This window comes from Coregonus lavaretus (genome assembly GCF_964263955.1).
Source record: "Coregonus lavaretus genome assembly, chromosome: 28".
Lineage (NCBI taxonomy): Eukaryota > Metazoa > Chordata > Actinopteri > Salmoniformes > Salmonidae > Coregonus > Coregonus lavaretus.
Genome location: NC_140015.1, coordinates 29324292 through 29337718, shown reverse-complemented (window position 1 = coordinate 29337718; position 13427 = coordinate 29324292). Strand labels below are relative to the sequence as shown.

Sequence of the window (13427 nt, the reverse complement as noted above, 5' to 3'; positions counted from 1 at the left end):
GGGGGGTTTCAGCAGGTCAAGGGTGATAGGTCTTGGAGGATCACGCACAGTGAATTTTATGGAGTTTTTTAGCTTTTGGCTGAGTTTGGGGTATATATGATTTCTTATGAGAATGAATGTCATGAGGATTTAATGAACACTTGGGATAGCTAACATTTATGAAATATTTAGAATAATGGTAATGTTTAGTATACTATGCGATTAAACAGTTCGTTAAATGATTTCAATGGCCTCTGAACTCTGTTTTAACATTCTGGTGTTATTTTAATCATCCACACTAGTAAATTCTAAAGGCATGAGAGGAGGACTTTAAGATAGTTTATTTTACTAAGTTGAGGGTAATTTAATATTGACACATGGCCAAATCATGTGTCAAAAAGGGGGATGGTTGGATTAAATATTAAATATATACGAAGGAGAGGACAAAATACTTTTTAAAAAAAACAAAAAAACATGTATGATAGTTTATTAACCACACCTGTATGTCAGAGGTTTTGTGCCCCATAGGTGAACTAAAGGAGAAGGTGACCCACTCTATCTAACCAGGAGACTGAAGCAGGCCTGGCGGGAAGGGCCCTACCAAGTACTGCCTTTGCCAGCAGAATAGCTGAGAGATCCATTTGGGTGCATGTCACTCACTGCAAAAAGGTAAACCCAGCTACACCTGACGAACAAACACAGAGTTAGGAGAAAGATCCGATCACCACTAGGGTTCGGGGGTTGGCTCCTTAACGAAGATTCCCTTACCCTGTCTGATCATCCCTGTGTGAGTTCGATAGAAGGTAAAGCAATGGGTTGGCCTCTGGCATCTGACATGTTCTCAGGGCGAGGGTGGGGATTCACAGGTCTCCCGACGGTAGGTAGCTGTCTGATTGTGGGGGCCATATTCCTAACACACACGGACCCTCCTGTTTCAGCCAGAAGTAGTAGTTAACCTAACACAAGTTGAAAAGGCATAGGAGACAACTAGACGTAGGGAAAGGGGAAATACTAGGGACTTTAGGGAAGGACATCACCAATCTCCATACACAGTTTAGGGTTGTGAAAGTAGGGAATTATCAGAAAATGGCAGTGCGACCCATATGAGGGTAGGTACTGTCTGAAAGTCTGAATTATGCTAAAACAGATTACAGACCTGACAAGTGAGATATCTTCTTCAACTGGAGAGTCTTATGGTAACTTGCACTATCTGTTTCCCCCGATAACAAAGTCATCCCGACCTGGGTTGCCTCAGTTTGAAGTCACAGGGGATTCTAATTGTTTTTCTAGGACTAGTAAGACAGGATACAGGGTAGGGCCTCTTAGCTCCTGCTCCCACACAGAGAATGTCACAATTAAAAGAGACCATGACTAATCTCTCTTCTTTGTTGCAGCCAGAGGATTTTAGGAACCAAAACCAGACCCGTGCTGACATCTGATGGATGTGTGGTGATAACTGATTGTGAACTCACCTACATATGTAAACAATCAAATGTGTCAGAGACTGGTGAGTTGTCACGTAGAAAGTAGGACCTCCAGGAATCCTTTGATGAAAGGATATATATTGATGGGATCCACAATCAGATCGCAGCTGGGTTTGAATCAAGTATTTTCTGGTGGTCAACAATTAATAAAAATGTAGATTGGATAAATTATATTTAATATAACCAGCAAAATATTTATAAACCACACTCGTGATGCAATAAAGGGATTGGCTGAGCAGACAGCGGCAACCAGCTTAATGACATGGCAGAATAGAATAGCTTTAGATATGCTTTTGGCTGAGCGGGACGGGGTTTGTGTTCTGTTTGGATATATGTGCTGTACTTTCATCTCCAACAATATAGCACCGGACGGGCCCGTGACCAAAGCGCTTGAGTGACCATCACCACGCTGGCGAACGAACTGGTTGAGAACTCTGGTATTGATAGCTCCATAAACGGTTGGTTTGATAACATATTTGGTAAATGGAAAACTATTGTTGTGACTATTCTGGGTGAAGTTATAGCTTCTATGGGTATACTTGTTCTTTGTGGATGTTGTCTTATTTCCTGGCTGAGTGACTGGTTTGGTGAGTACTCTTCTATGGTGGTTACTGGATTTCTGACCCTAGTAATTGTGTTTTTGCTGTTAATGTGTTGTGCTGCTTGCATCGTCCCCTGTCTCAGGAGGTCAGTGGTAGGAGTGGTGCAGGCGTCAGGTATGATGCTGTTGTTACCGGCCCAGGATGATGCGGGTGACTCTGCTACTGACTCTGAGACCAAGCTGGATGATCCATGGTTTGCCTAGTAAAATACATACACGCATTTATTTTCAGTTCTTGCTCATTTATTACCTTATGTTTTTACTAACCACTGTGATTGTTTATTCTTCCTGATGTGAAGGTAAAGGATAAAGGATATTTTTTATTAACATTAAATGTTGTGATTTAATTTCCATATCCTGTTATTCTTAAGGGTGATTATACTCTGTTTAGAGTGACACCATAAATGGTGTCAAAAGAGGGAATTCTAAAATTTCCCTTTAAAAATCTTTAATCACACCCTAGAGTTTTAATAATCTTGTGTTTTGTGTTCACTCTAGGGATAATCCTGTGTTTTATGCTTTATTAATCAAGTTAACCATGTGAATGTTTGTCTTCCTTTATGTGATGGTTTGAACTTCTTTGATGACTGGTAACAGTTTGCAAGTTGGGTGTCGATGGAAGGACTGAAGGACTTTTATTATCAAATTGTCTATTAATAAAAGTGTTTATTTTTGTTTGTATTGTATTTTAATGAGTGACACCCTAGAGGGTGTCAAAAGGGGGAATTGATGGGTTTTATTTTTTAATTGGATTTGTATGTGATGAATAGCTTGGAAGGAATGCATTAATGAGGAGCACTGTACTGATATGGATTGTTTCACATAACAGGCTGATAAGAACACTCTCTCTTTGTTGTCTGTGAAACTGTCCTTGAACATGGCTACAGTGGATTTTGTGTATTTTCGGTGCTGACTCCGCAGGTTATTATCATAGCAACTATGCCTGGTAACAAATGGAACGGATTGGCTGAAATGGAGTCTGGACCACACTCAGTCCTTTGCTCTGGTTGGCCAACAGAAGAAGTGGAGGCTTTCTGTCAGAGTATTTGAAGAAGAACTTAGAACAATGGATTAGTTAACTGAGTGCCCTGCGTGGTATTTCAGTGGACCCGTATATACGAACCTTCATACTTATCATACATACATTTTGCATATAATAAATTAAGCTTGGATTGAAGATCTCTTGATTCTTATTCCAATACCAGATTTGAATTACGCAATTTCTAACAAACATGAGGTGATGGCGGCGGATGAATGGCAAGACAATGGGCCTCAGGATCTCATCTCTGTGCATTCAAATTGCCATCGATAAAATGCAATTGTGTTCGTTGTCCGTAGGTTATGCCTGCCCATACCATAACCCCAAGGGGCACCCTGTTCACAACATTGTCATCAGCAAACCGCTCGCCCGACAATACCATACAGGTGGTCTACGGTTGGACGTACTGTCAAATTCTCTAAAACATTGGAGGCGGCTTATGGTAGAGAAATGAACATTCAATTCTCTGGCAACAGCTCTGGTGGACATTCCTGCAGTCAGCATGTCAATTGCACGCTCCCTCAAAACATCTGTGGCATTGTGGTGTGTGACAACTGCACATTTTAGTGGTCTTTTATTATCCCCAGCACAAGGTGCACCTGTGTAATGATCATGCGGTTTAATCAGCTTCTTGATATGCCACACGATGGATTATCTTGGCAAAGGAGAAATGCTCACTAACAGGGGTGTAAACAAATTTGTGCACAAAATGTGAGAAATAATACTTTTGTGCATATGGAACATTTCTGGGATCTTTTATTTCAGCTCATGAAACATGGGACCAACAGTTTACATGTTGTGTTTATATTTCTGATCAGTGTAGTATGGACAGTACAAAATATCCACCTTAAAAAATAAATCAAATATTAACAAACTATTACAGTTAATAAATGTAATACATTAAATACCTATTCATCTGTCATTCAACTTACAATGGATATGATTGAATAAAACATGTTGCGTTGGATCATCATTAAGGAATATGGGATGACAGAAAAATATATAATTCCTCCATCAAAGAATGGTAAAAAAAACTCAAGCCCATAACCCAGAATGTAAGGTGAATACTTTCTGTAATCATCCTATCACGACTTCAGGCAGAACAAGTTTTAAATGCCTAGTGTGTCAGAGATCAAGCAAACAAGACTTTGGGTGACGCCCTGCAATAGAAACACAATCAGATCACATATTGCCTTGTGCCCGATGTACAGCACAACGCTAACAGAGACTAGATAAAAGTAGAAAAGATACATACATTATGTTTTTACCAGTGTTCAGTTCAAACACCCTTTGGACTATCTGCCCTCGCCTGCACAGGAAGACAGGCACTGAAATGGTATTGATTCAAGAGAGACAAGCCGTCACTAGCAGCAGCAAGCAAAACTATTTCAGGGGCGTCTACCCTCAGAGCTCACATACATAGCACAGTGTTATTTAAAAAGGCACAATGGCCACATCACAATTATCAAGTCATTATCAAGTCATCTCCTATACAAAAATATACACCTCTTTACAGTGAAAAGGCTCATTAAGAGAAATAACAAGATTCCACAGTAAAACTACCATTGTCAACTTTTCTTCCAACAACATCAACAGAAGAATTCCTCCCTTGCTTTGCCAAGTATTTTGTGCCCAACTATACTTAAATACCTCACAATACTTGACATTAGGAGGGACTCCATTGCAAATAAAACTGATTATCTCTGTACTACACAGTACGGCCCCTCACTAGTTCATTTCCACGCTGGCTTCTTGATGCTTCGAGGGACCTTGGGACTTGGGACGGTTCCATTCGGAGCCATTTTGTCTCAGTTGAGCAGGAAAGGCACTTGGTTTGGGCTGCTTCTCCCCCTGTCGGCAGCTCCCAGGCACTGCAGGCCTGGTCCTCACCAGCACAGGAAAGAGCAACAGAGCCCCAGTATATGTCCACTCATAAGGCAACGCTCCTCTTTGCCGCACCCATCCATCACCCCTCGTTGGCTCTCAGGCAGGCTCCGTGTCCTGTGTGGCTGGATGTGGCTCTGGCAGTACGTGTGGTCCAGGTGGGACAGGATCTGTAAGGGGGGTTTCTGACGGTGTGGGGGGTTCTGAGGTCTGGGTGGGCAATACTGTCTGTGGAGGCAGGTCTGGCAGTGTGGACGAGGGTGGGGGTGATATAGGCAGTACTGGTTGGACTGATAATGATGTGGGTGATACTGGCTCTACTGGTAATGTGATTGACACTGACTGTGTGGGTGTTGTTGTGATTGACACTGACTGTGGGGGTATTGTTATGATTGGCACTGACTGTGGGGGTGTTGTTGTTGTTGTTGTTGTGATTGACATTGACTGTATGGGTGTAGAGTCTGATACGGTCACTGACTGTAGGGGTGCTGTGGATGGGATTGTGTTTGACACCATCATAGGCTGTGAGGGTACGGTGTTTGACGGTGTTGGTTCCTCCGGCTGCAACGTGTGTGTCTGCAGCGGGGGTGTGGCCTTGGGCACGGGGTGTGTGCGTGGCCCGGGGTGTGTGTAGGGAGTCCGTATCCAGGTGAGCTGCTCTGAGCTGGGGTAGTAGGGAAGGAAGGACCTCTCGTGTGCACAGGTGTGCATGGCCAGGTAGGTGTGGCGCAGTAGGTGGGGGAAGCGGGAGGTGAAGTAGGAGACAAAGTCATCAGGGATGGAGCCCAGAGTCTCCTGGACCTCTGCTGGTAACTCCCTGTAATGGTGCTTCTATAGGAGGGACAAAAGAGTTTAAGATTAATATAAACGTCCATCTAAATCAGTTACACACGCATCATTTAGCTGGAAAGACACCCATACCTTGTTTCTCATGGCACGGAGAAGATCTCTGACGGACCCTCCTTTATACGACCGGAATTTGCGTAGATCTGCCAAAAGAGACAATACATGCAATGACTAATCCACACAGTACATTCTAATCATTTATCCTAAAACCTGCAAGACACACCAATCCCCTATTCAAGTCTCATAATGCAGCAAGATTGAAATACCTCACAATGTCATGGTTTAAAGTTAGATATCCTATAAATATAGGCTACCTGTCAGGAAATATTCGGCCTACTAGTTCTCCACAAGGCATTAAAACTAAAACATACCACCAAGCTAAATAGTGAAATGACTGTATTATGCAAATTAGAAAAGTAATGAATGCAACAGTCACAGTGAATCTTCACACACCATTTCTTTCCCATACAGTAGCATATTAAATTAGCAAATACATTTGGAGACACTCATTTGAAGATTAGAACAACCCTATGAAACAGCCCTATAAAGATTAACACTCAACAGGAAGCAAAGCAGCATTTCAGGTTGAGATGAGCTGATTTTCCGCACCACGTGCTCTCACCACTGGTGTCCCCCAGGGCTCAGTTCTAGGCCCTCTCCTATTCTCGCTATACACCAAGTCACTTGGCTCTGTCATATCCTCACTGGGCTCTCCTATCATTGCTACGCAGACGACACACAACTAATCTTCTCCTTTCCCCCTTCTGATAACCAGGTGGCGAATCGCATCTCTGCATGTCTGGCAGACATATCAGTATGGATGACGGATCACCACCTCAAGCTGAACCTTGGCAAGACGGAGCTGCTCTTCTTCCCGGGGATGGACTGCCCGTTCCATGATCTCGCCATCACGGTTGACAACTCCGTTGTGTCCTCCTCCCAGAGTGCGAAGAGCCTTGGCGTGACCCTGGACAACACCCTGTCGTTCTCCGCTAACATCAAGGCGGTGACCCGATCCTGTAGGTTCATGCTCTACAACATTCAGAGAGTACGACCCTGCCTTACACAGGAAGCGGCACAGGTCCTAATCCAGGCACTTGTCATCTCCCGTCTGGATTACTGCAACTCGCTGTTGGCTGGGCTCCCTGCCTGTGCCATTAAACCCCTACAACTCATCCAGAATGCCGCAGCCCGTCTGGTGTTCAACCTTCCCAAGTTCTCTCACGTCACCCCGCTCCTCCGCACACTCCACTGGCTTCCAGTTGAAGCTCGCATCTGCTACAAGACCATGGTGCTTGCCTACGGAGCTGTGAGGGGAACGGCACCTCCGTACCTTCAGGCTCTGATCAGGAATACCTGGGATAGGATAAAGTAATCCTTCTACCCCCCCCCCCCCCCAAAAAATTAAAAAAAATAAATAAAAACGTTGTAAAGGGGTTATCCCACTGGCTATAAGGTGAATGCACCAATTTGTAAGTCGCTCTGGATAAGAGCGTCTGCTAAATTACGTAAATGTAATGTAAATCTAAATTTAAATGCTGCAGTCTGGATTGACAGGAAATGCTAACCACATCCACAGTCACTGCATTTTATCAGTGACTAGACTCATATCTCTTCTGCACTCTAGAAACATTAACCGTAACTGGGCAACTATTAATCAGGCTTCAGTATGAAACTGTAGTAGGTCATATAATTTCCTAACTCATTAAATATATACCCTTTCATTTATTAAAGGCACTAGCATAGTAGCAGTGTTAAAACTGAACTCAGACCAGTCTCTTTACCAGTCTACAATGGCACAGCGCACACTCATGACATGGACAAAGTCTTGTAAGAGCAGGTATGTGTCTGTAGCTATAACGGATCTCAGGCCAGTCTCTTACCGGTCTGTAGAGGCACTGTGATGTGTTCCCTCCAGTCCAGCTTCACCACGGCCCGCCCCCCTCGCTCCAGCTGCCTTACAATTGGTCCGTCCAGCGGCTCCTTCTCTATCCTATCACTCACGTCCTACAAGGAAACAAGATTCAATTTGGGTTTTTATTTTTAAAATAAAATGCCGTTATTGGAACATGTTGCACATATTCATCGATGTGAGTTCACAGTTGCATCTCTAGTGCTATATTGATTTATGTAAAACAGCTTTAATAGAAAAGTATTGGATTTGATTGTGACCTGGAAGAACTGTAGCTGTTTCTCCAGGCTCCAGAAGAAGGGGTGTTTGAGCACGCTCTCAGCAGAAGGCCTCCTCTGGGGCTCCATACTCAGCATCTGTTCTATCAGGTCTGTGGCCACGATGTCCTCTGGGAAAGACAAGACCAAACACTCAGTCACTATGGCGCGGTGTTGTGGCAGAATTGGGGTGAGCTGTTGTCACTTCTCAAGGGTTATGTTATTGTTCTGTGTTGGACTGTGATGTTCTGCATTTCATTGACTCCTGTTATGTCTGCACCCTAAAACAAGGCCATTGTGTTCCGGAACTGTTGCTTGTATAAATAACTGTTGTGTAACAATATGATTGTACCTTCCACTATATAAGGGACATACTCTTGGAGCTCCTTCCCTGACTGCGATCAGAGGGATCTACCTTGCAGCTATTCGTCTGTATTAAAGATTCACTATTATAATTATAAATGAGTCTCTGCCTAATCTTTGGATCGAGTTTTCCACAACAGCGGTCTCTGATGTGAAACAACGGATTGGCAATGTTTGGGTTTTGCATTTACACCAAATTGCAATAACATCAGGACCCTATCTATCTATAATAACTCTAATACAGCCTTTACCAAAACTACCAAATGTAAACTTATCGCTCTCTTCTTTGTACTTTCAAAGGCTGAACTGATGCTCACTAGCAAGAAACCACTGTTTCTTAGGCAGTCAACATCCTGGTTTAAATCAAATCACTTCCAAACCAATCCTACACCAACTTTCCCTCACCGCCTTCCTGTGGGTCTGAGAACAGGAAGTGATGTCCTCACCATGTTTGTCGGGCTGTAGCTGGTCCAGGCTGTAGGCTCCCAGCAGGATGTTGGCTTGCCTCTGCAGAGACTTGCCAAAGGGATGACATCCCCGGGACACCACATAGTAGAACACACAGCCTGCAGAGAAGATGTCCACCGTGCACGTCTACAGAGGAAGAGAGAGAGGTTAGGAGTTCATATTTCAATGATGGCATTCTGTTGATGGCTAGAAATTAATGTATTTGATAAAGGCAATATAAGTATGTAACAGTGAATTGCATTCACACCAATTGAAATTAGTATCAGACAGTGTCAGTCACACAGGCCTGTCTTTCATGGCAGCTGCTATCTGTAAAATCAGGACCAGTCATGTCTCCAGTAGAGAGAGAGGGACCACTCACAGGGTTGTCCTTGCAGTCCTCACTGAGGACCTCTGGGGCGATCCACCCCTCGGTGCCGGGCACCCCGGACCTCCTGCTGAAGCTGTGTCGGCCCACCGCCAGCTTCTTACACAGGCCAAAGTCGGATATCATGGCCCGCACCCGGCTGTGGGCGTTGGGCATGGACACCAGGATGTTGTGGGGCTTCAGGTCTCTGTGCACTGGGGACAGGAAGAGTGGAGAAGATCAGATCAGGCTGGAAGAATAATCTGTAACCTAGGGATCTTAGATGTTTACTGTACCTAGTCCAGGTGCAGTAGTCTTGTGATTCATATTGAAAATATTACTGTATGGGTTTGCCCTAACTGTAACTGATATTGAAAAATGGGAGGTTAACCTTTGTTATCTTCATGAAAACCTATATTAAAACCTAGTGGAGGTGCACATCTTGTGATTATTACCTATATTAAGGGAGTGCAGGTGTGCCAGTCCTGACATGGTCTGCTGCAGCAGCATCACAGGCTCCAGTCCATGGCGGTCAAAATCCTGTCTCTCCACATACTGAAAAAGGAAACACAGAGTCCGCAACCAGTGAGTGAGTAAAGGTAACAAGAAACAAGTTTAAGAGGATGAATGAACAAATGAATTAATAGAGAGCGTAAGCTGATAGGTCAGGAAGAGAGAGGCTGTTGTAGTACATAAGACAACTTTGGAGGGCCAGATACATTTGGCTTTGGGCCGCATTTGGCTCGTGGGCCGGGTGTTGCAGACCCCTGTGTTTGGTGGTCAGTGAGGCTGCAGTACCTCTTGCAGTGAGGCGGTACACAGCTCTATGGCGATGTACTGGAACTGCCGGTCCCTCTCGGTGCAGAAGTAGCGGATGACGTTGGGGTGCTCGTCTGACTCACGTAGCAGGTCCACCTCACGGTCAGCAAAGCTGAAGCATTCTGGGAGGATCCTCTTGACCGCCACGGCACGGTTGTCAAACTGACCCCTGGGGGACAGAGCAGGGGAAGGTTAGTAGAACACTCCTAAACAGACACTTTACAAAGAAAGGTTGACGTATTTGTAAAACTTAACATTTATTTAAAATAAAATAAAAAAAGGGTCCCAGTTCTCTAGCCCTCTGCTGAAGTGTGCACTTGCACAGAAATAATGGGGATGCGGCCAAAGAGTTTCCAGAGAGTCTTTATGACCAGTAGAGGTGATTGAACGACTGACTGAGCAGACCTAAAAAAGACACTTCATTTTGTTACAAATGTAGAAACATTAGATTGGGTTGAGACTTACTTATACACGATGGTTCCCTCTGCACCGTGTCCCAAAACATTTTTGGGCCGGAACGTTATCTTTCCAACTCTGACCACGTCAGAGTCCTCATCTGATTAAGCATAAAAAACACATCAGATATTGGAATCAGAAGAGTATCTTACTCTAATTTTCAAAACAATACCCAGGCATCAAGATGAATAGAGCGTTGCTAGACCTAATGTAAGTGTGAGTGTCAGTGTATGTGAATCATTGCGTGTGCCTTTATCAATGTGTGTGTATCCACTTGTGTCCTCCATACCTCCGTCCTCATGCTCATTGGCGGAGCTGCCCAGCTCGGACACAGACAGGTTGGAGTGGTTGGATGCGCGGGGGGTGATGTTGGGGGTGCCGTTGGGGCTGCTGTGGTCTGAGTCAGCGTCCGGGGCCAGCAGGGGAAGGTCGGTCCCTGGGGGAGGGAACTGCTGTCTCCTCAGGAGATCCAGCCTCTCATCCAACTGCCTCTGGAACTGTTCATGCTGCAGCTGCTGCTGCTTGTGAACACTCTGGGAGAGGAGAGATGGAGAGGAGAGGGTATGAGTGTGTGTGTGTGTGTATATAAACCAGAAAACAGGGTCCATGTATAAGTGAGCGATAGAGTGTTCATGTCATATCAGGTATGTGTTATATCTATAACTCAACATTTCAACTAAACTGTGGCCTTCCTTCCTACATTTAACACAGAGCCTACCATCATACTGGAACTAAACTGTGGACTACATTTTCCTCACTCTCATTTTCAGCTTGTTGACTGACAAGTCTGTCCAGCCAGGCAGTAACAGCCACAACCATACACCAGACCACCACTAGGTGTCAGCGCTCCCTCACCTTGGGGTAGATGATGATGAAGGCTACCCAGCCGGCCAGGAGGAAGGTGCTGAAGATGATGGTTGCCATGTCTTTAAGCATGGAGTCCACAGGGGCCTCTACTCTCACCGGTGTGGTCAGCCCCGGCTGCTCCTGGATGGAGGTGACCGCCGGGGGGCTGGGGCCCACAGTGGGGCCGTCTCCCATGTCACTCTCATTCACCTTCTAGGGGAGGACGGGGGGGGGGGGGAAGAGGGAGAATATATTTTTTATACCCCAACAAAATCAAATCAATCAAAGAGGAGAGGTTAGTTGGCATGCTGAAGGACTGACACACACCTCCTCTATGGTCTTCTCTGTGGTGGGGGGGATGACATTGCCCTGCTGGCGTGGGATACTGTCAGGGAACTTCTCAAGGATCTTGTTATGGGCATCAGGAGGCGTCTCATGATGACCTGGGAGAGAAACGCATCCAACCATCATCAGCATCATCACTATGATGATATTCCACATTGTGTGTAATAACATCTATATAACATCTATGTATCTATATAACATCTATGTATCTATATAACATCTATGTATCTATATAACATCTATGTATCTATATAACATCAATAACATATTCTGAATCCTTTAATCATCATCATACTGACATCACTCTCAAAACCACCTTCCATCCTTATTCTACTGCCACAACTGCATTGAAGTGTATGGACAGTGTTTGTGTTCCACATTTGACAACTGACTTTGAGCATCTAGCAGAGGGCACTATAATTACACAATGTGGTCCTCTGTAGCTCAGCTGGTAGAGCACGGCGCATGTAACGCCAAGGTAGTGGGTTCGATCCCCGGGACCACCCATACACACAAAAAAAAACATGTATGCACGCATGACTGTAAGTCGCTTTGGATAAAAGCGTCTGCTAAATGGCATATTATATTATATTATAGACACCGGAGGGCGCTAGACACCGGAGGGCGCTAGACACCGGAGGGCGCTAGACACTGGGCAATGCAAGAGAGGAGTGTTTTCTACCTATGAGGAGCAGGTGGTTCCTCATGAAGTTGATGTGGTTGCGTTCCCTCAGGGCAGCGTTTAATTTGACGCTGGTCCTGTGAGTGATCACACACTCCTCCTCCACGGTCACCTCCTGGCTGTTAGGGCCCTCCAGCATGGGGAAGCTGCTGCCTCGGGGCTACAGGAGACACACAAACCACTAGATTATTATGGATATTTTATTTAACCAAGGAAGTCACCTTGTGATTGACATGCTAACATAGTTTAATGTTGTTAAATGTTGACAGACATGACTACCTCCTTTACTACTTAGAAGGAAACTGAAAATTATTCTCAACATTTTATTGTAAATAGATACAAAATTCCTAGGTCCATTCATAAGGGGTCTTGCTGATACTATCCCATGTTCCTCTGTGCTGCAGTGACCCAGGCCTGAGAGGGGCATTGTGACCTGGGTTGTGGCCAGGTAAACACCCAAACCAACACTAGTGCAGGGTCCCTGTGACTCTTAACACACATCTTTGATTTTGGGCTGTGATCACCTCCCAGAAGCATCCAGTTGTTTGGTGATGTTCTAGATTCTAGATAGATTGTCACGTTTTGTTCTAACACAGAAGAGCCTAGTGTCACTCACCACGACCGTGATCCCATCATGCACCAGGGAGGGCGATGCGTAAAGGCTGGTGGAGTGCTTTCCTACGTAGAGTGTGGCCCTGTGAAGACAACAGAACAGGATAGCCTTAATCTTAGCCTTAAACATGGTTGGGTTAAGAGAAGCCTAATCGTCTACCTTAACCAGGCCATTTATAATAGGGAGATTCTCTATTATACTGTAGACAGCTTTGATTTGAGTCAGAAAACTACACTCTTGGTTACAAACAGACAATTTCACACACACACTACAAGATCACCCACTGAAACTCTTATTTCTCGTATCTTCTGAAAGCTGGTTTAAATAGAAGTACAGAACTGTATTGTGAAACCACGACTGAAAGAGTCCATCTGTGTTGGTTGGATGTGCATCATTTGTTCATAAAGTGATACATCTCTGCAAGTCCTGACTACACCACCACTGGCTTGTGCAATCATCAAACATAGATATAAAACGGATCTTCAAT

At 44.6% G+C, this 13427-nt stretch overlaps 1 protein-coding gene across 1 annotated transcript in view; it reads right to left on the bottom strand.

The window, feature by feature from the left end:
* Positions 1 to 3841: 3841 nt before the first annotated feature.
* Positions 3842 to 13427, bottom strand: part of LOC311103741 (serine/threonine-protein kinase/endoribonuclease IRE1-like) — a 27927-nt gene continuing 18341 nt past the window's right edge. Inside the window, exons 9-22 of the mRNA XM_084145381.1 lie at positions 12944 to 13022; positions 12328 to 12487; positions 11628 to 11743; positions 11310 to 11513; positions 10744 to 10987; positions 10464 to 10554; positions 9978 to 10167; positions 9635 to 9734; positions 9195 to 9394; positions 8812 to 8959; positions 8006 to 8133; positions 7717 to 7840; positions 5909 to 5976; positions 3842 to 5818 (exon numbers count right to left, since the gene is read on the bottom strand). Of these exons, the coding sequence (XP_084001507.1) occupies positions 5087 to 5818; positions 5909 to 5976; positions 7717 to 7840; positions 8006 to 8133; positions 8812 to 8959; positions 9195 to 9394; positions 9635 to 9734; positions 9978 to 10167; positions 10464 to 10554; positions 10744 to 10987; positions 11310 to 11513; positions 11628 to 11743; positions 12328 to 12487; positions 12944 to 13022 (2584 nt within the window). The 3' untranslated portion in view covers positions 3842 to 5086. The remainder of the gene's footprint in view (positions 5819 to 5908; positions 5977 to 7716; positions 7841 to 8005; positions 8134 to 8811; positions 8960 to 9194; positions 9395 to 9634; positions 9735 to 9977; positions 10168 to 10463; positions 10555 to 10743; positions 10988 to 11309; positions 11514 to 11627; positions 11744 to 12327; positions 12488 to 12943; positions 13023 to 13427) is intronic.